The sequence below is a fragment of the Centruroides sculpturatus genome, unplaced genomic scaffold (genome assembly GCF_000671375.1).
Source record: "Centruroides sculpturatus isolate CEXI.00-Female unplaced genomic scaffold, Cexi_2.0 scaffold1552, whole genome shotgun sequence".
Classification (NCBI taxonomy): Eukaryota; Metazoa; Arthropoda; class Arachnida; order Scorpiones; family Buthidae; genus Centruroides; species Centruroides sculpturatus.
The window spans coordinates 132,752-159,145 of record NW_019385930.1 but is presented as its reverse complement, the minus strand read 5'-3'; the positions used below and the strand labels follow the sequence as shown (position 1 = coordinate 159,145).

The 26,394-nt window shown below is 31.7% G+C and overlaps 1 protein-coding gene and 1 pseudogene across 1 annotated transcript in view; both read left to right on the top strand.

Annotated features, from left to right (window-relative positions):
* LOC111612635 (cytoplasmic dynein 2 heavy chain 1-like) overlaps positions 1 to 26,394 on the top strand; it is a gene marked incomplete at its 5' end in the record, with an annotated part of 92,742 nt that overhangs the window by 15,223 nt on the left and 51,125 nt on the right. Inside the window, 3 exons of the mRNA XM_023353873.1 lie at positions 5,222 to 5,351; positions 14,290 to 14,445; positions 17,499 to 17,597. Coding sequence (XP_023209641.1) covers positions 5,222 to 5,351; positions 14,290 to 14,445; positions 17,499 to 17,597 — 385 coding nt within the window. The remainder of the gene's footprint in view (positions 1 to 5,221; positions 5,352 to 14,289; positions 14,446 to 17,498; positions 17,598 to 26,394) is intronic.
* LOC111612634 lies at positions 3,503 to 4,194 on the top strand (annotated as a pseudogene).

Sequence of the window (26,394 nt, the reverse complement as noted above, 5' to 3'; positions counted from 1 at the left end):
TTTCGAATTCACAATTATCAAAAAATTTCATTAACAATAAGTGGGCAACCAGTTTATTGAGTTGGTTAAAGACTATAATTTATATATAATAAATGGTCATTACCCTCATGATTCCCCAGCTAATTTTACATACATATCCAAATTGGTAGCATCAGTGATATACTTATTAGCATTGAGTGAGGGACTGATTGAGCATCTTGAGGATTTTTACATTTCTGAGAACTACATGTTGAACCATCTTGTGGTAGCACTAGAATTATTGTTTGATAACACAAGAAAAAGTGATGCTATTCAATGAGAACAAAAGGAAAGGTTGACTTTGAAAAAAGAAAAAGTAAACTTGTTTACTCAAGCAGTTAGTAACTTGTTACAACTGTAGAGCCTATTGACAATATAGAATTAACTTATTCGTTAATCATTACTGTAATTTGGAAATCTGCTAGGCAATGTGGATTAGTGTGAAATCTGGAATTTTTACCGCATTTTCCTAAGCCCCCAATTAAATTTTCCTTTAAAACCTAAACTAAAAACCTAACGTGAAAAACGGAAAAATTCCAATCTCTTCTTTCGTTCAAAGTAAACATCTGTCCACTTCGAAAATAATCCCACATTCCAACTCCAAAGTTGACAGTTAGCATGCTCCTGGGGACAACTTTGATCCATCCGCGTACCTTTTACCTCACAACAATTGGCCACATGACCATTCTCCCACGACGAAACTATAAAAGCCACTTGCTTCCCCCTCTCAGGGGAGTCATTCATCCACTGTCACTTAGATACTGTGTCCTATTTTTATATATTGTGTCCTACGAACCTTGTATCCTACGAATATTGTGTCCTACATATACTATTAATTTCCTCAAGAGAACTATCAACAGAAAGAGGTATGGAACAAATTTTTGTGAACTCTCTCTCAGCCCCTCGCGTTTTAGGGACTCAGAATTTCCCCTCGATAATAGTTATTGTACCGTCTATGTAGATAGCTAATAAATCGTTGTTTCCTTGTTAAATTGGTGTCCTCTTTTACTCGTATATTGCCTGTCACCTTACCGACGGCACTCCTCCCTCCTCCACTCGATCTGAACAATTAAATCTCGTTACCACAGGATAGGGAAAAAGAAACATTTAAGCCATCTTAACAGTGAGCAGGTTTAACGACCTGTCACCAGAAAGGGAGACTTCCAACCTCCCCGGCGGTTCACATTAGTAACAAAATTTGGGATAAGAGGCAGAGTTAGTCTTGGATGGTTTGAAAGACTAAAATTGTGAAAAAAAGAAAAAATAGGGCATTGAGGGAGTTTTGTAGATCTTGCTTGAATGAGAATTTGGTTAAATATATTAATTATAAAATTAGTTTTTGTAAGTACACTGATTAGAGGAGGAAATTTTACTCTTTGTCAGAATAGTTTAGGGCCCTCACATATGTGGGTGGTGGTTTCCGGATGCAGAGAAGACAAGTGTTAACAAAAAGACCATTTATTTTGTCAAAGAATGCTTACATCAATACATGATAGATCCGGTAAATATGAAGTTTCATCAGGGTTGTTGTATATCTTCGAAGTCAGTCTCTCTTTCTCTTCCTTTTTGGGGCAGCCCCAGGACAGTGGTGAGTTCATGGTTGGATAGTGGAACTTGAACATGGGTGAGTTGGGCACCTCTTGGTGTTGGCAGAGGAAAGGCGATGATTAGTAGTGGAGGATTTCTCGGATTGAACAGGTACATTGAATGGCTTCCTTTGTAACACAGAGATTTTATATCTTTCTCTCCCCTTATTCATCAAGCTTTTCCCCTTCTGCTCCTTTATTGGTCTCTTACCTGTCTCCAAGTGGAATTTGAGACTAGTTTGGATTGCAAGAAAGGTCTGCCTGAGATGGTTTATCTAATATCATCTACTTGACTCTGATCGTGATTTACCAATGACTAAGACACCTGCACTCATATTTTGTCGTATTGCTTCCTCTTTCCATTTTGCATTTTAAGTTCTAAACAATTCCCTTTTTCTATTTATTTTGTTCTTTGATTCATTTCCTTTTCTCTATTCTATATGAATAACGATGTCAAAGTCCAGTGTTGCCAACTCGACACTTATAATATTTGTTTTCTTGTTGTTTTATAATTTATTAAAATATACTTTTCTTTTTAAATATAAACTATTTCCAGGGCCTCACATTTTTGTTCATTATGTAGATCCAAGAAGATAAAATATTGGATTAATATAAGTAAACAGTTGCAAACTATAAGGTTGTCAGGCGACTTTTGGAAAATTATAAATCAAGTGTGTGTTAAGTGGACTGTGGAGAGTCAGATTTCTACTGAGGGATGGATACATTTTTTGAAATTGAATTTTAACAGTGGCAGTCTCAGTGTTTTGCTTACTATGGATTATGATAATTATTCTCTTCTTTTGGATGATCCTTTCTCATTTGATAAACTAAAAATGGCAATTCAAAGATTAAAAAAGGCCTGATATGGACAGAGTGAAAAATGAATTTATTCAATCATTGCCGAGAATGGTCTGTTTAGAAATTCTTAGTTTGTTCAATAAAATTAAAGAGGCAGTGTCTTTTCCACAGATATGGATGAAAGTTTTATTAAAAATTATTTACAAGAAAAGTGAAAGATCTAATCTAGGGGTCCCCAAAGTGGTTGCTATCGACCCCTTGGAGTCGATAAGAGTTCTCCAGGGGTCAGTCGATTAATACACAAAGGTCGAAAGGGAGTTGATTAATACCAATTAAACTGTCTAGGAAAAAATAGAATATTACAATAAAAATTTGAAATATGGATATGATCAACATTACTGACTACCTTAGTTATAACTTGAGTTTTGCCTTAGCCTATGCTGCTATAGTTGCCAGATGCGTGAAAACAGAGTAACACATGCTGTGTTACTCTGTTTTCATGCATCTGGCAACTGTACTAGTGTTGCAAACATGTTATGAACGCTGGTAGTTCATTATACACAGACATACGTTGCACTGTTACACTCTAGTAGAGTTGTCACTTTAAGTATTTTATATCTAAATGTAGATATTTTGTTCTTTACAGAGAAAATATCGTAATATATCGAAAATCATTAACCCTTTATCATTGCCATCTTGTTTACGTTTATTTTGTAAACTGTCCAATGGCAATATAGGTCAGTCAGGCAATATTATTTAAAAAATTCACCAAAAATCAAATTATCATTATGTTCATATGAAAAAATCACGTACATTTATTAATATCTTTAGTTTAATAGTTTATAACAATTATAATTCCTTCTAATTCTAAATATCTATTGTTAGCAAAAGGTGGTAACACTGCACTCTGGGAATAAACAGGCAGTTCTTTATAGCTTGTGCAGGTGTAAGTTGTGTCTCTTACTGCTGCTGTTTTGTTGTGCTGCAAACGTATTGTGTTTTCCATATTAAAAATCTGATTTTAATACCCACAATGTCGGCTACCAATGCTAAGAAGACAATATTCAAGGAGTATTTGAAATATGGTTTTTGCTAATGAAACTATTCCTATGTGCTTATTATGTGAAAAAACTTTAAGCAATGATGCTATAAAGCCGGAAAAAATGAAAGACAACTTGGAATGGATCCATTCTGATAAGAAAAACAAAGATTTTGAGTATTTCAAAATACTAAAAGAGAAATTGAGAGTTCGGCCAAATTTGAATACATATTTGAAGTCATCTGCTAGTGTTGATAGAGAAGGAGGACTGAAGACATCCTACAGCATCTCTCTTAATATTGCAAAGAAAGGCAAACCATATACTAGTGGTGAAGAGATTATAATACCAGCTATAAAAGATATAATTGAAAATGTTATGAAGAAAGACTTTCAACTAGTTTTAAAATGCATACCATTAAGTGCAAATACTGTGCAATAATGTATTGAGGAAATGGCCGATAATATAGAAAGAACTTTGACCTCTGAGCTCCAGCATTGTAAGTTTGCTATTCAACTTGATGAATCAACTTTTGGAAGTTCAAATCTTCTCATGGCTTATGTTAGGTTTCATAGCCCATCCCTGAATGACACTGTTGATGAATTTCTATTTGCTAAGTATCTTGAAACTGATTCAAAAGGTGAGACAATTTTTTATGTTTGCAAGATTATTTGAACAAGCACAGCATTCCTCTCGGGAATATTACTGCAGTAGCTACTGACAGTGCACCTGCTATTGTAGGCCGTTACAGATGATTTTTCGTCTTTCTGAAGGAAAAGGTTCCTAAAGTACATACTGTTCACTGTGTCCTACACAGGCAGCATCTTGTAGCCAAAAAACTGAGTGGCAAACTTCATGATACTCTAAAAGTGTGCATCAGGTCAATAAATAAAATTAATGCTCATCCTCTCAATTCCAGACCGTTTGCGAAGTTATGTGAAGAAAATGATGAAACTTTCAACCAATTACTTTTGCACACTGAGGTAAGGTGATTGTCAAGGGGTGATAGTTTGCAGAGGCTTGTTGACTTGTACGACTCAGCTGAAGAGTTTCTTAGGAATGTGGATCCATCACTATGTAACAAGTTAAAACAGTGCAAGAACCATCTGTTCTATTTGGCAGACTTTTATTTGAAATTTAATATAGTACAGAAGTGTTTGCAAGGAAAAAAAACGATACAATTGTTCAAGCTGGAACAATCATAATTGCCTTTTAAGTAAAAATGGAGCTATTTAAATCTTCACTGGCACAATCCAATTTTAAATATTTTTCAAACTTGCGAGTACTAAAAGAAAATGAAAAGATTTCCGACTGTGATTTGGAGATATATACTAAATCTATCTGTAGATATTTATTTATTCAACTAAAAAATATACTAATTAATAAACATTAGAGATATTTCTAGGAATTATGTTTTAATTGAAAGTTGAAATTAAATTATTAAGTAAATCTCAATCATTCTTTCAAAATAAAATTATAGATGATATATATTATAAAGAAAATTAAGTTGTTTTTTAGTGAAAGGGAGCATTTCACTTTCGTTTTGTTATCCAAAAGCAAAAAATTTTGGAAATGGGTTTTATCTGAAAACAATACAAAATTTTACCTAAGTTGATAAGAAATTTTTTTATTCTATATTAGCTTTATTTTTTTGTAAATTTTCCTGATTCAGTTTTAGAATGAGCTGCATGTTTATGATGTTTATGACATTTATTGAGAAATAATAACTAGAATATTATTTTATAAATGTTATTGAATCGTAATAAAAATTTTATTTTTTAGTGAACAAGATACAGATATTCAAGCATTAGTCACATCATGGATACAACAACAACCAAATGAATATCAAACATTTCTTGAAAACATGATTAATCAATATTTTTTTAAATCTTTGGATTGGATTATTAAACAGGTATGATTACATAATTTTGTTTATATTTTATGTAAAGTATATTTAAGTAAACAGAATTAAACAAAATTATTTTATTATTAAATATTTATTAATGAAATAATGTCTTGTTTTTAAACAGAAATTTTCCTAATCTTATTGAAATGAAAAATTGATATCAAATTCTCTATTAATAGTTTATATATTTGTTTATAGAATAATTGTTATGATATAAAAATTGCATTTAAAAGTGAAAATACAAAATTTTATAATAAATAATACCCACAACAATGATAATAATCATAACCAAAAAATATAAAATATACACAAAAGTGGCAGCAAATAGTTGATGCAAACTAAAGTTCTAAAAATTTTTATATAAGAAATTAAGCAATTAAATTACCTGAAAATTAAATAAATTGATAATTATAATAAGCCCAAAAGTGCCAAACAAACACACTGCCAACTCTCAAACACTGAAACAGCCATTAATATACCATATCCACACCTCTTGGTGGTTATAAATCTGAAAAAAAAAAAAAAAGAATATCTTAAACTAAACAAGTTAATTCCCATTAACTGTTTAATTTAGCAATAAAATTATAAATACAATCATATTTATTATAATCATACAACAATTGCTTATAAGATTGAACCAATAAATAATCTGAACCAAAATACTTTTGTCTAACAGACATCAGAGTCTTACATTCTGTTACTAAATGAAAAGCATTGAAATTAACACTAGAGTAACAAAATTTACAATATTCTGAACATAGAGCCATCATTCTTTTAACATATTGTATTGCACCTGTAAAATATATAATGTATGATGGAATCCATCTTTTTAAGGAATACAGATGCTTAATAAAATTTATTTGTAAATTATTATCTTTCTCTCTTCAATCAAAACCCCAAATCTTGGAACTATATAACACTATTGACTATATAAATGACTTGAATACATTATCATTAATAAATAATAATAATGGATTTATTTCATCTCATAATTTTATATTATATATTTTATGTGTTAAGATAAATATTAATAACTATGAAACCTTAATGGTTTCTTAATGAGATATTATTGAATATTTATTTATATAAAGTCAAATTGTATCATAGACATATTGATTATTAAAATAATATTCGAGGTTTGTCTGATAATTATCTGACCAATGATTTATCTTTATAATTAATTTTGTTATTTCAATGAAATTGGTAGATGTATCAGAAGAGATGTTACTGCACATGCATGGCAAGCTGCATTGCTGTGCCCACATTTTTTTTGGCTGTGAGATTGCATATTGTGGATATGTCTGTTGCATTTCTGATTTTTTTTGTGATGACTGAACATGTTGAGCAATTTAATGTTGTTGAGCAATAATGCAAATGACTCATCAAAAGTCTACTGTATATATAATATGGGTGTAGAATCATAAGCAGCTAACTCTAAATTCTGCAGCTTTTCAATAATAGAATATTCCTATCATATTCAACTCTTTCTATTTGTGACCATAAGCAGATATATTAACTTCTAAACAATTTCATAAAAAAATTTTTAGTGGGCAATCTTTAAATACTATTTTCTAAAAATTATGGTTTTACAGGTTATCTTCTTATGGTTCTATACCCACAATATATACAATACACAGCTTACTTTTGGTAATTCAAACTTTCTTAATTTGAATTTATTTTTGCCCATAAACTCAATGCATTTTGTGTGTCTATAAGTAAAATTGGTTTTGAGACCATGTTTTATTCAAAATCTAGGATTCTGGTGAATTTATTTTATGTCTGGTATTTTGTGCAATTTCTATTGCATTTATGAGGGATTATATTAAAACCATATTAAAATGAACTTGAAATAAAGTTAAACGTTTAATTGTATACATTTGAAGATACAGTGGGTGATCGGTTAATGAACATAATCTGTTCCAAGACTTTGTTTGCTATCCTACTTGTTCATTAACCAATTATAGATTTACCATAGGTTTTTATGGGAATTTGATTAATTTATTCTGGAGACCCAAAACATAAAAAATATACACTTTCTTACTACGTTTATTTATATGTAATAATAAAAATTCATATATACACAGTCTTGCATTTTTATTAGTCATGTTTTTTCCATTTGTGGGGGTTAAAGGATCTGTCTAATGTTGATTACTGTTCTCTCTTCAAGATTTTTCAGAAGTAATTAATAGCATTGTAATTGTAGAAATCCTTAAGACTATTAACCTCAAACTTGTTTGAATGTCATTCTAAGACCTTTGTTCTGACACCCTCCCACTTCTTCAAAAGATGTTTAATAGCAGATATCGGCATTAATCCTCTTTTTTGTTTGTTGACAAGAACAGTGGGGACAAATAATTCCCAGAAAATATTTATTTACTGCACATGCATGGCAATGCTTTGCCATGTATGTGCAGTAACATCTCTTCTGATACATCTAACAATTTCATTGCAATAGCAAAATTAATTATAAAGATAAATCATTGGTCAGATAATAATCAGACAAACCTCGAATATTATTTTAATAATCAATATATCTATGATACTATTTGACTTCATATAAATAAATATTCAATAATATCTCATTAAGAAACCATTAAGGTTTTATAGTTATTAATATTTATCTTAACTTATCTATAATCAATTAACAAACAATTCAGATTCAAGCTGTTTCTCAAGAATCTGTTCACAGAATGATTACAAAATTGGTACAATTTATAGCACATTTAAGGTGTCCCCTTGTGTCCCAAACAACACTGGTAAGTCAAAATTGTTGGTAGTTTTAACTCAAACCTATTTTCCTATGTACCTTCCATCCTTTGATAGGTCCATTATCATCATTTTTTCTGATATTTCATATGAATACAGATGAATTAGATAAACACTACGGTTCCATACTGAACACAGCACCATGTCATTACAAAGTTGCATTGACATCCTTATAATGTATCATTATTAGGAGATACATGCCAGCAGCTATATTGCAGTGGTTTCCAAACTCTTTTGATTCTCGGTACCCTTGCTAAATTCAGATTTTCACAAGGCACTATATACAAGGCAAATTTTTTCCTATGTCAAATTCTAACAAGTACAAGTACTTTCCTCTGTCTTCATTGACCTTTTAGCAGAGAGGGAACAAAAGAAGCGCGACCTTGTCAATTGGACCCTCTTGTGGTCGGGTAATATACCACTTGTAAGGTGTTGACTTGTAAACAGAGGGAAAACAAGAAGAGTGCCGTCTTTGTCAATTGGACCCACCTGTAGTCAGACGTTAGACAATTTGCCATATGGTAAACAACTGAATGTAAACAAGTGGTGGACGTTTATGTAAGCTTCACTTTCGTCGGATGACGGTGGACCTGAGTGTAAACTGTTCGGGCAAGAAGGGGTTGTGATTGGTCAGAAGTCCCCGTCCAAAAAACCCTTAAATTGCGGGGTGAACGAAAGAGAAGGGCAAGAGACTGGTACACGGTAGTCTCAGGCACTTAGGAATCCCGCTGAGCGTAGAGAGAGTGTTCTCCTCTGGTAAACATCTCAGGGACGGGTTAGTGTGGAGACTAGACGGACCATGCAGTTGAGCCAACTCCACGAGCTGACTGAGGGCTCTTCAAAGTTTAAAGTTCCCAGAAATCAATCTAGTACGTGAGTCACCACGCATTGTTATCGTATATATATTATGTTTTTGAACTTGTACCTTCTACATATAGAACCTATAAATAAACTGTAAATATTATCAATTTGAGTGTGGAGGTGTGCTTTCCATTGAACCTGGATCACTACATTGAATCGTGATACACATGGAAACCAACTCAACAAGACAGAGTTGGGAAAGAACATCACTAAGATCTTCACTTACAATTTGCAAAATAGCCAATATTTTTTTAATTAAAGAGTTAGGATGTTAAGTAAAAAATAAATAAAACACGTATTTAAGGCAATAAAAAATGTAATTGAACAAATTCAATTAATTATAATTAGTGGGATGGATGAGCCTGTTGATTACCACATGTTTTCTCAAACCTTGGAATCAAACTGGACATAGCCACCCTCATTTCCTTCTTTGCATTGATATTTGTGCAATGCTTAGTTTTTATCACATTGACAAACTCAGCTTTGCACAAATAAGAAGTCGCAAATGAAATTAAGATTCTCTGAGCTGTACCACTCAGAAAGGATATTCATCTTTTACTGATATCCAAAGTTTAGTTAATTTCATGCTGCTATATTTTATTTTAAATGCATTGTCACAAGGCAACTCAATAAGATTCTCTTCGTCTGCAGCAGTAAATTCAGATGGAGCAATGGCATTAAACGGATCTTGAATCCATGCAAATTTATATTATCATTTTGAAAATATTTATCAAACTAGGTGATAAGCTGTGATAAATGTTATTCAAAAATAGAGTTCATACCTCAAGAGAAATTAAGTCCATTGGAAGTCAAACACTGTTGCAACAAGGAGAAACATCCTTTCCTCTGTCCTCATTTATTTTTCTTTTCTATAGTTTTAATTTCTTTAAAAAAGCTAAAATTTTTTCAATCGACTTTAAAAGGTGCTTGTTGCTTCCCTGCAGGGAGAGATTCAGAGCATTCAGCTTTTCTAAAATATCACATAAGTACGCTAGTTTTACCAAAAAATCTTCAATCACAAAATTTTCAGCATATTTGTGGTCTTCCTCTTTAAGAAAAATATAAATTTCCTGTTGCAGTTCAAACATATGAGACTGCGACTTCTCCTATGGGTCTGATGATGGTGCAGAGGTGTGCAGTCAGACTCTATCATTTCTTCATTTATTGCAACCTGGAGAGCAGCGTCAAACGTCGCCGGCTCTCGTGACATTACTCTCTGTCTAATTTTCAGATCTATGCAATTTAAAAACTGAGCTTTCAGGCGCTCATCTAATTCTTTGGTTTGTATTTGCTGGATTATTGCTGTTTCTTCCGCATCTACTCCTCTTGGGGAATCTCAGTTTCAGCAGCTAGGGCCTGGAGTTTAGCTGCATATGTTCGTACGTCCTTCTCTTTTTTTGAACACATGAATAAAATCTATTTAAACAAATCAGGAAAGGTACTTTGTCAAATCGTTCTAATAATTTCTTCTTAAATTCATTGAAATCTTCGATGTCTTTAGTTCTCCTATCTTTCCTGACGAATTCCCGTGCTATGCCAGTTAGCTTCAATTGGCCACTGTTAGCATTTGTGGTTTAGTCCAGGTGGCTAGCTTTGCTATGTCTCCCAATGAGTCAAAAAATTTGATACTCTAAGTCCTGCTGCATTGCCAGAAAACGCAGGCAATAAAGGAACGAAATTTCCCATGTTACCTAAAACAGCCATAGGGTTTTCTCCTTCCATGCTTGTGCTAATATGTGCTAGAATTGCCTAAATTTGTCTCCTTGTAAGGAACCTGTCTTCAGTGGACAAACTTGTTTCCAGTGGACACTCTCTATTACGGACTAACCTGTCGAAAACCTGGAGGTTGGCTTCACCCCACTCCTGCAAATCAATTTGTGAGAATATGGGCAAGGGGACTGAGTCCTCTAATCGTTGAGTTGGGAAAACTCACCCACTTTGTCTTTGGGATGGCTTTTTTCCGAGTGGCAAGGGGGTTGGGAAAGTCGACAAGTGTCTGTATTGTGGAGTGACAGGAGACAGGTTTTTAACAGACAACAACAAGAATTTATTATATAACTAAACCTATGATACATAAAACTAAACCTAAGTTAGATGCGATTAAATGAAGTTACATATACACTCCTCTGGAGGGGATTGACAAAAATTTCTAATCAGCTTGCATGCTGACCTAATGACCTAGCTCTGTTGCTACTTCCGCTGAGAGAGAGTTTACAAGAATCTATAGATACCTCAATATTCGTTGATCAAATCAGATGACGTTCGTTCGATCGGATAGAGAGGAATTCGAAGAGGACTAGCAATTGATAATGTCCTGAAGGAAGTTAGGCAGTGTCCTGCTCTCCAATTGCCTAATAACCAGTTCACACAAATCCCCGGAGATCAAACTGCCCATGGGGACACTTCTGGTTTGTGAATACATCACTCCTCGGAATTGAAAAACAGGCACTAGAATTAGCCCATTTAATTTGTTAGAACTCTGTTTTTCAATTCTGAGGAGTGATGTATTCACAAACCAGAGGTGTCCCCATGGGCAGTTTGGTCTCCGGGGATTTATGTAAGCTGGTTATTAGGCAATTGGAGAGCAGGACACTGCCTAACTTCCTCCAAGACATTATCCTTTACAAAAGGTATGTCGATGACATTATTATCTTATGGAGGACAACTCCCAACCTAACCCATTTTCTAGGCATAATGAATGACAATCAATATGGGCTGTCCCTTGAAATGGAGCAACATAATAGCAGCAGAGTCCATTTCCTCGATTTGGATATCAGATTTGAAGATTCCATCATAAGCACATCTGTTTATTGCAAACCGTCTAATGTATCCACATACATACCAATAAGCTCATGTGATCCCTTCCAGTACAAGATGGTGGCCTTCAGGGCATTGGTTAAATGAGCCTACATGCACTCTTCTACACAACAGACGCTTGCGGAAGAGTTAAAATACTTGGAAGTCATTGCCACGTCTCATGGTTACTGCAATATCATACGGAAAATCTCGGGGTGCCATAAACAGGTGCAGGCTCCTTCCAGCATTACAACAGTTGCGCAAAGTGGCAACACAACAATGGAAAATGTGAGGATACCTCTTATGTTCAACCCCCTCTTGAGGCTTTTATACAGCACCATTGCAAAAAAAACGAAAGGTTACCATGGCATACAGGAGATGCAGTACTTTGTTTGACATCTTACATAATGGAAAGGACCAATCCAGTGTGGAGGGATTATCAAGCATCTATAAAGTCCCGCTAAGGGATAATTGGTTTAACAGGGATTTGGTATATATAGGATCGACTAAACGTTCGTTGGGGTTAGGTTAAAAGAGCATATCTCTGATATACAACGCAATAGATGCACCACCTCACTCTCCACTTACGCCACTGATCCCGAAATTGTGGCGGACTTCACTAAAATGCAATTAATTGTTACCACACAACACATTGACCACCTGAAATGGTTAGAGGAGATGGAATTTTTAAGGTGTATGACATATCCTCATGCATTAATACAAGAGATGAAATTGACCTTTCCATGACATGTCAGAACTTACTGCATAAGGAGTGATAGCATTATACTATTTATTACGTGGTAAAGAATAAAGAAAAATTACGGGGGAAGATCATTATTAATTATTTATCTCACTCTCATGTATGTTATGTATTTTGACATAACTTTCTCTCACATTTGGACATTGGTCATTAAGTTTGAGCACTTTTAAACCTGTCACATGACGGAATACACAAACGAACCTAACAATTCAAACTCAACAGCGTTCGGATTTGTTCAAATTTTTCATCTCTGTGATCGATCCAGCTGATTTACCTGAAGAAGAACCCAGAAGGAATTAAGAAAACGTTCATTTTGGAAGATTAAACTCTGTACGCACCAGTTAAAGGTTCAAGGTCATATTTTGCTATATACAACCCAGTGTGCAGTTGCTGTTTCATAAGATGGAAATTTATTCAGTGTTCTTGCATTTATGATCTAAATGACTAATAAAAATTAATGAAATGATTTGACTGCTTTTTAGTTATCAAGTGGGTGTAATTTTTCAAACATTTTTGCTTTTTTCAATAAATGATTTATTAAAAATTACACCTAAGCCACCATAAAGCTGTTAAGATTTTAAATAACATCATTTAAATAAATTATTATTTAATATCATTTAATATACATCATTAAATAACATCATAAATGCATCATTTATTGAATTTTTATTAAAATCTTTTTAAAACTCAAAATTAAGTTTTTATTAAAAATTAATTTCTGTTACTTTAAAAAGTTTGATATATATTAGATTGAAAACTATCTAACAAAATTACATTTCAAACATATTTTAATGGTCTTATTTATCAAGATTGGAATTCATTCCAAATTCCATTGAGAAAACTTTGCTTATTTACTTATGCATTTACTCTTTTTTATCATCTAAATCTATTCCAATGATCTTTCTTCTACCATATACAGTAGAGCGTCGATTATCCAAATCAATTGGGGACTGGGGTTGTTCAGAAAATCAATATTTCGGATAACCGATTATGTACGAAAAAATATATTAACCTATCCCATGTTGAAATTTCTCTCCGTTGCTTGTCGCTTTGCGTTGAATTTTCATCAATGTTAAGCCTAACGTAAACTTTTTAAAATAATAATCGTGACTCTTGCATCGTTAAAAATTATTTCTTCATTTTGTAAACAAAATAAATATATTGAAAAATATAAAAACAATAAAAAATTATACTTCAGAAGTTAATTTAGTATCAAAAATGTAAAATATTTGAGTAGCCAAAGATTGCAGCGCCACAGCACTGGAAAAAATTTTAATTTGCCGACTGGAATTCTTTCAGATAATCGACACTCTACTGTATTGCAAAATCTAAATAATTTTGATGAATTTTTACATCTTGATCTTCCTGATTTTAAATTGAAATGTAAAATGCACTGTATATCTTTTAAGGTTTATTACCTGTTTTTATTTATTTATTTAATTTTTTTATTTTGTTTGTTTTTGTTTTAAGGGGTGCTATTTGTTTTTATGATATATTATTTTAGGGATACAGAAATCAAATGTATATCAAGACTTTTCCTCTAAATGTAATGAAATAAATGAAATAAAATTTTTATAGACAAAAACCATATTATTTTAGTACAGTTTATAAGTGCAATTATATATGAAAATATTTAGTTGTATATTATTTTAAAATTGATTTATATGTTAAAATTCTAGCAAATTATCAAATAAATAAAATTTTCTTAAAATAATTAGAGAAAATAATATTATAATTTTAATTAAAAAAATTTATTTACAGAATGATTTCATCATAGAAACTTCTGTTATTGGACTTGCAATGAATGGCTTGTCACATCTTGCAAATATTTTGTCAAAACCTAAATTTGCTCTCTCTCTTATAAGAGGTTTGGGAAGTAATTTAAGCAAAGAAAATCATGAAATTTTTGCAAAACAAGTTAGTATTTAATTATAATTTTTGTGTTGTTATAAATTTAATGCATTAAAAATTTAAATATTTTATTTTAAATTAATAATTGTAATAAATAAAAGTGTTGTAAACTTAATTTCACTTTTGAGTTTTAAAATGGATATTACATATTAAAATTTAATCTTTTTGTTATTTATTATTAATTCTCATTTTAAATAAACATTATATTAATGTAATGAAATACAGCCAAACCTCCAATAATGGCCACTTTCCAAAATGAAAGCCATTTTTTAAGTGCATTTCTTTTTGAACAAATATATATACAAAATAAACTGTAAACAACAATCAGTGGCTGAGTGAATACTGAAAACTGGTAGTTGGTTGTGGGTTTGCACTTTGCCAACAGACTTTACATTAATAACACTAAATATGGGCCAGTTTCCCATAAAAGACTTTTCAAGAGGCATTCCCCTTGGCAGATTGCTCATATATTACTTTGCCATACATGAATAAAACCAATAACAATCATTTTCAACTTTCAATAATTTTTTTAAAATGTTCAAAAACTTTAAATTTTACGAGTATTCAAAAGCTTTATGTTCGTTTCCTGAGGAAGGCCTATAAGAATAGGCTGAAAGCATTTGAATATTAAATTGCAGTAAGCTCAGTAAGTGTTATGGTGTTTAATTTTAGTTGTAAACCGCTGAGGAAGTGGCGATAGTTATAATTCAAGTGTTTTTAAAGAAAAATTTTTAAAAATTTTTATTGTTAAGAACAGTGTCCTCTGTTATTAAAATTTAGTAATACATTAAAAGATTGATTTACATTTTAGGAGTTTCTGTATGAGAAAGACTTTTGTACAGAATTTTTTGTGATTTTCTACAATGTTAAAAGCAAGACTGTTTTTAACTGGAATGCACTGGTATGCTGCATTGGAAGAAATTATAAAAAGTATATATAGTTGGTATATAGTACTGGCAGTTGCCCAGTAAGAAAAGTTTAAGTGGTAACTCTGGTAACTGGCAGTATTTCTGACAAGAAGGGAAGATGTTGCTATAGCAATGGAGTCTGAACTCTTATAGAGGGCCTGAAATTTAATTTTTTTAAAGTAAATTTCTTTGTTTCTTTTCAAGGACATATCACTATGGTGTTTGTAGGAGGGAATATTGAATATTCCCTACTCCTGAAATAAATTGGCAAGTCAGATGCAGTTGGGTCATTAGGATAGAGCAGATGGATAAATGTGGTTAAGGGGTCCAGAAGTTATACTGTCTTTCCACATACCTGAGTGGCATGATAATGTAATGTAAGGTTGGCAGTAAGATGCAAACTCATGTGTCAGAATTTTAATAAATGCTAGATCAGGGAGATCAAACTTTGACTCCAAACTTTGGTTCATAAAAATGACAATATTAAGATCAAATGCAATATGACTTTTTTATTGAAAAAAGGTGATACTGCAATAGTTAAATTTCTTGAGTATCAGGAGAAAATTCATCATAGTCTAAGATACAAATGTTTCAAAGTTTGCCAACATTGTGTAGTCAGAGCTGAGAGCTGAGATGCATTGTCAAATTGAACATACAAGATTGGCCATTTTTGCAACTCAATTTGGTTCAATTTCACTTGGAGTCAAAGAAAGAGCCAATCAAGAGATGGTGAGAAAGAGTCAGAACCAATCAAATTATTGACAATCAAAATTTTCCTTGACAGTCCATTGCCTCAGAACCAATGGACAGTCAAGGAATAACCACAAGGAACCACAAACTATCATGTTACTTTGGCTTTGAACTAGTGTGACTATAGTTTTTATCCAATCAAACAGGTTCAATTGTAAAACTATAAAAAGATGACTTGCCTCAGTGTCTCCCACACTCACATATCTCACTTCATCCCTTTTTCATCTTGATTTTGAATAATCCCCATATTGGTAGCCTCATAATAAAAACAAATGAAACAAACTCAACAACTCTAGTGGCAAAATTTCTTAGGATCAATAGAGCTAATTCAGAAAGCAAATGGATTGGGGACTCTCCCTTTGTTGGAGATCATCTTTTAATGATGCACAATATTTTCTGGGAATTATTTGTCCCCACTATGTTCTTGTCAACAAACAAGGTAATAATGAAGCACTAAGGTAAAAAGAGCAGCTTATCTTCCAATGACATTTGTTATATTTCCATAGTAGAGCCATTGTTCAGAAGTTTGACTGCCTAATGAAAATTAAGGCACCTTACTTGTAATGTTTAAGTCTTGTATACAAGTCAATACTGCAAAGAAATTTGTTTGTAAGATTTTGTATTTTTATAAAAATTTATTTAATTTCATTTGCATATTTCAAAATTTTGAATGCAATTTTTGAGCCTTTAAGTAATTTGAAAAAATTATTTAAAGGCTCAAAAATTGCATTATACTTAAATATTTATAATTATCTTCCAAACTGTTAAACTATACTTCTATTATTTTGATATAAACTTTTGTTTTAAATTTTTTTATTTTTATTACTAATTTTTATATTTAATGCTATTATCATTAACTGCAAAATTTATTATTTCAATTATTAAATGTAATTCATTCTTTCTCAAAATGAAAAATAAAGACTTGCACTCAAAATTTTAATATGATAAACATTTAATTCTCTAACTACAATTGTTTTTAAACTACATATCATAATCATTAATTGAGTGTTATCTGTAGTTAAAAAAGCATTAATTATACTAATGAATATTGAGTTTCATATCTAAGATATTCATTATTTAATAAACATTTTATTAGAAGTTTTATTTTTAGGCTTATTTCTTACTATTGGGTATTGAATAATCATTTGTTTTGTCTATTTTTAATATTTATCATATGCTTTAGGATTTAGAATTTTAAATAATAATATACCTAATTGATTTTATATATAATTTATATTTCATATTTTTATTGACTTAAATCTTTTAATTTTATCATAAATGTTTTGTAAAATAGTAATCATTATAAAATTAAAATTATAAAATATATTTATATTTTAAACATAAATTATATATACTGTAATTAAATTGCTAAATATTTATTTATGTAAATAAATTTTATAGATATTTTCATGGATGGAAATTTCAATACCTAATCCTAATAAAGTTTTGAATACATATTATAATGAAAGAGATGATCATTTGGATTATTATATTTCAGAGGTATTAAAATTTGATTAATAAATTTGTTCTTATATTAATTTGAATGAAAAAATTTATATAGTATTAAATTTTGAGATATTTAATTAGTTTTCAGCTGTTATTCAAAATAGAAACTGAAGCTTAGCAAATTGAGAAGCAATATGAAAATATAGACTAAACCAAACTATAAAATTTTATAAGCATGTTTGCTGCTGTATATAAGATTAATTTGTCTTTCAATTAATGTAAAATAAGATTGAAAAATTTTATAAACACCACTAATTTTATTTAGTTAGATAAAGAGTTTATCTATTTTTGCTTCTTTCTTTTTTCCATTATTACTAATAAAAAGATAAGACAAATTTAAAATTTTTACTCTTCAGAAAAAAATAAGAAAGAAGAGACAAAGATCTTTCAATTGTTCTCATTTTTGTCATAAACATTTGCATACACAAAATAACCAATGTACAGTATATATTAAGGCAGTTCACGTTCTCTCAGAAATATCAATAATGGTGATGGAATTATATATATTACATAGTGTCTCAATTATTTCTCTAGGTACTTCCCTTCCACTTGCTGACACTTCTCTCTCATCATTTTGGCAACAATGCTATGCCTGCAGAATAGAAGTCTTTTGGCTGGTGTCAGAGCTAGTGCATAACAAACTCTGACTTCAGAAAGTTCACTGTTTACTGTAATATTGCTAGAAATTTGTTTGGGCTTCCCATCTTTCTTCGAGAGAGAATTAAATATTTTGATTGGTTAATATATTACAAATATTTTAATGGTCTTATTTATCAAGATTGACTTTCACTTCAAATTCCATTGAGAAAACTCTGCTCATTTATTTGTTTTTAATCCTTTTTATCATATAAATCTATTCCAATGATCTTCTTTCTACCATATATTGCAAAATTTTAATAATTTTGATGAATTTTTACATCTTGATCTCCCTGATTTTAAATTGAAATGCAAAAAAGCACTGTATATCTTTTAAGATTTTTTTATGTGTTCTTATTTATTTACTTATTTATTTTTATTTTGTTTCTTTTTGCTTTTAGGGGTTCTTTGTTTTTATGATATATGTGTTTGTAGGGGTAGAAATCAAATGTCTATCAAGACTTTTCTTGTAAATTTAACAAAATAAATTAAATTTTTATTCAAATATTGGGTTGTTCGGAAAGTAAGTTCGTTTTTTCCCATGGAAAAAACACAATATTTTTATAATAAATAAATATTTTATTGAATTATTTATCAACCATTTTGGTCAAATACCTGTTGTCATCGTTTCTGGTAGTAGCATGATTTCACATTTATAAAAGTTTTTATCATTGCTTACAAAAAAACTGATCCACGTGATTTTTGACATTGTCATTTCAAGTAAATGTCTTACAGTTAAAAAAAATTTGTATAGACCAGAACAAGTAATAATCTGAGTGTGCTCGATCTGGCGAATATGGTTGGTGTGATAGCACGTCCCATCTATGTTATAACAGTTTCTGACCAGTTACCAAACTTGTGTGAAATTTGACATTATCGTAGTAAAACACTGCACCTGTTTTGTTGATCAATTCTGGTTGCCTTTTCTGTTTGATGATATTACTCAATTTGTTTACTTGATGGCAGTACAATTTCGAATCAATTGTTAAATTGTCTGGTAAAAGCTCCAAAAAAAAAAAAATTACCTTAAAATCCCACCAAAGAGAGCATGAATCTTTCTTTAAGAACATGTGGAATCCATATATCAAGCTTTGAAACGAATCCAATTTGTTTGAAGTAATCGTAAAAAGTTCAATTTGACAAATTTAATCTCTTAGTGATTTCACATGTTGTTATTCGGCAGTTTGCTTCAATCAGTACCTTTATTTTGTTTTCATTGACTTCAATTGGCCATCCATAACGTGGTGCATCTTCAATATTGAAATTGCTAGAACAAAATTTTGTAAACCAGTTTTGACACTGTCTTTCTCTTAACACATCTTCTCCATACAAAAAAAGTAATAAAAAAGCAAAATATGCTGAAAATGATGCTTTCGATCTTCCATATTTGATGGGACACAAAAAATAAACAATTGCACAAAATCAAACAAAATTTTTCACAAATAAACCTTAAAATGCTAGCTGTCAAAACATATAGGCCTAATGATAATACAGTTTAGAATAAAAATGGCAGGAAAAATACGACTAATCCCTCTAGTGGTAAAAAAACGAACTTACTTTCTGAACTACCTAATATATCTCATTTTGTAAAATTTAACATGTAAGTTATAACCTCATTGATTCTTCATTCTTTCATGTGACTGGAGTTTCAATGGAAGGAGACAACTGATCTTAAGACCATATCAGTATGTGACAAGTCCATTGAAAAAACAAGAAACAAACAAAATTGGTCAATTTTTTAAAGTACATGATTTAATTTCACACTGTTTTAATTTTATTTTTATATTTTGTCCAAATGTGTATTATAATGATAAATTCAAACGTCTTTTTGTTAGAATTTCATGTACAGATTCAGTTTTGCAGTGTTAATTTGCACCGCACCATACTTTTGTGATGAATACATACACTCTGATAGACTTATTTTTTCACTTCACTTTCTCAGTTTCCTTGAAAAACATATAAATGGAGTTCAATTGTATATGGGTGATCATAATTAAAGTATCCCTATTCATAGATATCTAACAAAATATTTACTGGGTGTAATAATTGTACTAAACTTGGTAATATAGTAAGACCCCACTTAATGCTGCCTCAATTAACGCTGATTTTATATAACGCAGTCTGCTTGAAGCCTAAAAAAACACTCAAAATTTACGCCGATTCAAATTATCATGGCATTTCATTGATTCATATATAATACAATCATTTTGTAAATGATTGATAAAATGATAATACAATCATTTTGTAAATGATTGTATTATATACCAATTGGCAAAAGATGGCAATTCGTCATAGCACTGTACTTTCCTTAAATCTATGTTTTGTGCAGTGGCGTACCGTAGTGGGGGCGGCAGGGGAGGTCCGCCCCAGGCGGCACGTTTTAGGGGGTGGCAAAATAACCTTTTAGGGGGCAGCAAAATTTCACAATAAATAATAATAATATCTTGTAAAAATTTGAAACATCCTAATCTATACTTGCATTGCGCCTACGATAGTGCTATCGTCTGGACAGTCCGGGAATCGGTTCGCTGGGTGACCTAGTAGCTTTTTCATCCGAGGAATTCCTGCGAAACCTGTTGATCTTTTTTTTTTTGCCTGTACGATTCATTTGCGTTCATATACACCACTAATATCCAATAGAACTATTTTAGACAGATCGCTGCACTACCACCGAATTTTTCATTGCTTGTTCTGTGACAAAACTGGATTTTGGTCTTTTAAATTGAAATACCTAAATAAGGGGGCAAAATTTTCATCTGCCCCGGGCGGCTGACACCCACGGTACGCCACTGGTTTGGTGCAATTTTGGAAAAAATATAACATTACGGATGCCATAGGAAATATCGACTTTCCTTAGCAAGAATTAACTGTTAAATGCACGAACAAAGTGTGGAAGAAGTTATGGCTGAAGGTATCCAAGAATTCTCTACGAGAAGAGCCTATCACTGTATCATTAGGTTGACCAAACTCAATCTAATCGATATAACAGGACTAGGAGATATAGATGAACAGGATATTGAGGAGTTACTGCAGGTTTCTGTTGAGAGCCTTACGAACGATGACCTTCAAGAACTGACAGAACATGGAATTCATGTGGAACTGGAAAATAGTGATTCTGAAAATGAAGAATCCAAAAAATTTCTCTACAGACTTCCTTAGTAAAAATTTGATAATGATAACCAAAATTATTGATCAAACTGTAGCGAATGATCCAGATTTTGAAAGGAGTACAAAAGCAAAACGAGGCATTTTGGATGCGATCACTTGCTACCGACATTTGCTTAAGGAAAGAAAAAAAAGCAACAAATGAAACTACACATCTTTATCGCAAAAAACAAGAATTTCAGAAAAGCCAGGACCTTCATCACAAAAAATGAACTTTAGATTTCTCTATGCATATGTTTATGTGTTATTTAACATATATTATTATGCAAATTAATATAAAAATAACTTCAAAAATAAACAGATTTTACTATAATTTTGTTGCGTGTTCCTTTTTCCCTATTTACTTTATGTTAAAATGAGCTTGTTTAATGTTGTTTCGCTTAGCGCTTTGTCATCTAGGAATGCATCCCCCACATAAAGCGGAGTCTTATTGTACTGTTATCCAGGACATGTGGAAGCAATCATCATGGAAAAAAATGGTATCAAAACACACCAGCAGGGGTCAGTGTGAGACAGTGGCGTAGTGTGGGTGTCAGCCACCCGGGGCGAAGGAAAATTTTGCTCCCCCTTATATAGGTACAGTGGTACCTCAGGATACAAACGCCCCAGCATATGAAATTTTCAGGATACAACATGAAATTTGAACATATTTTTGCTCCACGATATGAACAAAAACTTACCATACGACTTACATTAGTTCGCAGTGCCATTTTTTATTTACTTCTGTTCATTGGTCTCAGTCTGCATGTTTGCTTCGTCGTGGAAGGATCTCGCTCGATAAAGGAAATCTTGAGGTATTATCAGAAAGTGACTGATTTTATTGAAAAGAAACACCTCGAAAAGATTCACACTGGCTGTATTGCTGCTCAGAGTAATGACATTTGCCTAAGTCATTTTAGAAACATTTTAAAAAGTAGGCAAAGCCAAACCTCTTTGGATAGATATTTTACCAAGCAACCTCTATCCAGTGAAAGTGCTGGTGGAAGTGAAGGAAGGAAAGCAAAAAGCAGTGAATAAAAATTAAAAAAGAAAAAAAAAAGATAAAAAAATTAGTGTTGTTTTATAAGTTATTTTTAAGTTATTGTTACATTATGTTATGTAAGTTAAGTTTTTAGTATCATTTCCCTTCTCCCTATCTTCTGCCACCAGTTTACACCTTCACCGTCGTCTATCCTCAAAGGTAAAGTGCAAATAAAACTACATTTTTTTTATCAATTATTATTCTATTATGGTTATTTAAATATTTAGAACTACAAAACGCATTTTTCAGTGTTTTTCTTACTATACTTTTTTTTTTTCAATGTACTACTTAGCTTTAATTTGAGTGTGTTTTGGTGTTGGAACAAATTATTTGGTTTTACATGTAATCGTATGGGGGGAAAATGATTCACCTTACGACATTTTCATGATACGATCTCAGTTTCAGAACGAATTAATTTCGTATCCTGAGGTACCACTGTATTTCAATTTAGAAGACTAAAATTCAGTTTTGTCACAGAACAAGCAATGAAAAATTCCGTGCTAGTGCAGCGATCTGTTTAAAATAGCTCTATTGGACAGTGGTGCTGTATATGAATGAGAATGAATCATACAAGCAAAAGAAAAAAAAAAGATAAAAGGTCAACAAGTTGCGTGGATGAAATTACTAGCTCACCGGACGGTGAGCCGATTCCCAGACTGTCCGGACAATAGCACTATCATAAGCGCGACACAAATATAGATTAGAATGGTTCAAATTTTTACAAGATATTATTATTATTTATTGTGAAATTTTTCCGCCCCCTAAAAAGTGCCACCCAGGGCGGGCCGCCCCCACTACGCTACACCACTGGTGTGAGATGAATGTGTGGTGCTTTAAAGAAGATTGCTGTTTAGGTTGGTACATGTAAAGAGGCATTTATGCATGTTAGCTTAAGTTTTTGATCTTGAGAAAATGAATTTAAAAAGATTGAGCATAGGAAAAGCATTTTTTATTACATGAACATTACATTAAATTTCAGACAGCCTATGATATAGTAGTAGCATTAGCAGTGCAACAGAAATTCTTCCATGTGGCCTCCATTGTGGTCTTTTAAATCTTACAAATGGTGAACAGTGTGTTCAATTGCAAAATGCAACACATTTATAGTGTTAGTCACATGCAGTTATATTCTGTTTTTTAATATAGTCAAATTAGGAATCATATCCTGATACACAACATTTTTGAGATGTACTCACAAACCAGAAATCACAGGGATAATATGCAGGAAACAGTGTTGGACAATGCTATATTCACCTCTGATGATAAGTTTTGGAACCAATTTTTTAATGAGGATTGCTTCTGCATATTATGGCTAATATTATTACCAAGTTTGGTGTAATTACACCCCATAGATATCTCTCCAGATATGTTTGATTAGAGCAGTGTTTTTCAACCTTCTTGAATCCTCGACCCCTTTACAAGTTAAAAAATTCTGGTGATCCGCAGATCCATATTAAAACTATATCAGTGATTTTAAAAACTGCATATTTAATTTTCTTTCTGTTAAGACCTAAATATCGATCATAAAACCAATTGTACTGTAAAATAAACAGGCACAGTCTTCTCACTGAAATTGTATTTTTTTATTGAAGTGTAGGACCTACAAACACTTGTCTTTTTCTTATACCTGCGACCCCCCGTGTAAGGCTTTGAGACCCCCCTGGGGGTCGCAACCCACAGGTTGAAAAACACTGGATTAGAGATAATTTAATTATGATCATCCTGTATATTATATGAGTATTTCTAATCAATTTTGAACATCATAACTAATTTCATGTTAAGTAAGGTTTGCCAAAATCAAATCAGAAAATATAGAAGAGTACAAATTTTAGAATAAAAGATATGTAAAATAATTGATGAAATTTCTTAATAACTCTTAATATTAGGCACGAATTAAACAATCACTTCAAATAATTGTTTTATCAAAATTAGCTAAAACTCTCTCTTTGGAGTTACAAAGAATTTTAAATGAAAAAAAAAGTGTAATTGATTATGTTTTGAAAACTGTATTATAGTCGACCCCCTATAACGCGGTAGATACTTTCCACTTTATAAGAATTTCGTATTGTAGGAATCCTTAAATACATGAGCCAATCACAGCCTGGCACGTGAGCAGTTGCAGACTACAGCTGTTTGAAAGGTTTTCTTCCATAAAATTAATCAATTCTAGACTAATTCGACTCAACATTTTCAAAACATGTATAATTTTTTGGGAATAATCCGTATAAACTATGCTATAAACAAAAAATTGTAGGATTACTTACCGAGTGTGCACCGTTCGACGACACCATTACTTAAGCTTGTTTTCGTCGTGGAGCAGCACACCAAATGGTGGGTACGTTTTCTGATAAATTATTTTTCTGAAAAAAATTTATTGAACTTTGGAGACATCATTATTAGAAATAATTTTTATGGCCATTGAATAAGAAATGTTTTTTTCACAAGAAATGTATAAAATTACAGTACTGTATTAGACTTACTGTACCTAATTTATATACTGTACAGACGATAGTAAATTCAACTTACCCGCCTAAACTCTCCGTAGCGTGTAAGTAGTTCGGCTGTTCGTCCACTATTGGTCCAGATTCGACCAATCCTGTCGCAACATGAGTTGGCGATGATGTTTTACTGCATTTTACGAGTCTCTTTTAGTGTCTTTATACGAATATGGTCGCAATTGTTTCGCCTCAATATACAAATCCGCATTATATGAAACCGTGTTATAGGGGAGTCTACTGTATATGATTTATAATATTATATATTTAAAATTCTCTACAGATATAAATATTAAGGTGGACTTTTAATTATGAAAAGCTTTTGAGTTCTGTATTTTCATTAAATTCTTATAAAAGAATTAATGTGAATTAATGTAAAAAAATTTTAAAAGCACTTCAAAAATAAAGAACTTCATAAATCAGAAATTTATAACTATCACTTACCTTATAAAAAATCTTGATATAATATGAAATTCAATATTTGAAATGATGATGAATTTGAAAAAATTAAAATATATAGCTAAATATTTAAGTATGCATTAGTACTTTTAACATAAATATTCTATTATGATTATGTATCTGCCAAGATAAATCATTTTAATAATAGGAATATTATTTATTTGTAACAATTTCAAGTGTTTGCAAGGTTGCCAACTTTTACCAAGGAGTTTACCAAGGAGGATCAATTAATCTCGCATCAGGATGAACCTAAGGGAAGTTTGCATGTGGGCTGTGGCAAAGGAGGCAAATGATGACAAGTGTCTTACAAAGGAAAAAGCCATTTATTTGGTAACATTTATGCTTACATCAATAAGTGACAGTTCCAATTGTCTATAGCCCTTTGGCGAGAACTTTGACTTTGGTTGTAGCCCCAAGGTGGACAAGATGAGATTGGTGTCATTGGATACCACAGCATCTCTGCAAACATTCGTCCATCATATATTGGAAGTTGTCAGTGGTGACACAACACAATATAGAGCACGACTTTGCTTGATCCAGAGGAAGACTGTCCTTCAACCTTGAATTTATGATTTTGTATAGATTTTTTCCCACTATTCATATTTCCAATTGGCCTTTTGTCCCATTCCTCGTTTCATGATTGGTCTCTTCTTTGTTTCCAGGCAAAAACCAAGACCAACTCAGGTCATGGAAAGGTCTGATTTGAAGAGTCTATTCGATGTTTTTTTGTCAACTATGCTCGGAGATTGTTGATAAAACCACAAGACTCGCACTCATAATTTAGCCTGTTATTTATGATTTTTGTCATCTTGGAACTTTAACTATCATATGCAATGTTTTTCTATCCATTAAATCTTTCCCCTTTTTCAAAATTGTTTTCCTAAATTGACTATTTATGAGTGTTTGAGTCAGAGTTCTACCTGTTTATGAGCACCTGTGTCAGAGTTCTACCTTTCGGTTTGACATCAACAGTCGTTTAACACATGTTGAAGTTGTCCCAGGACTCATCGTTTAT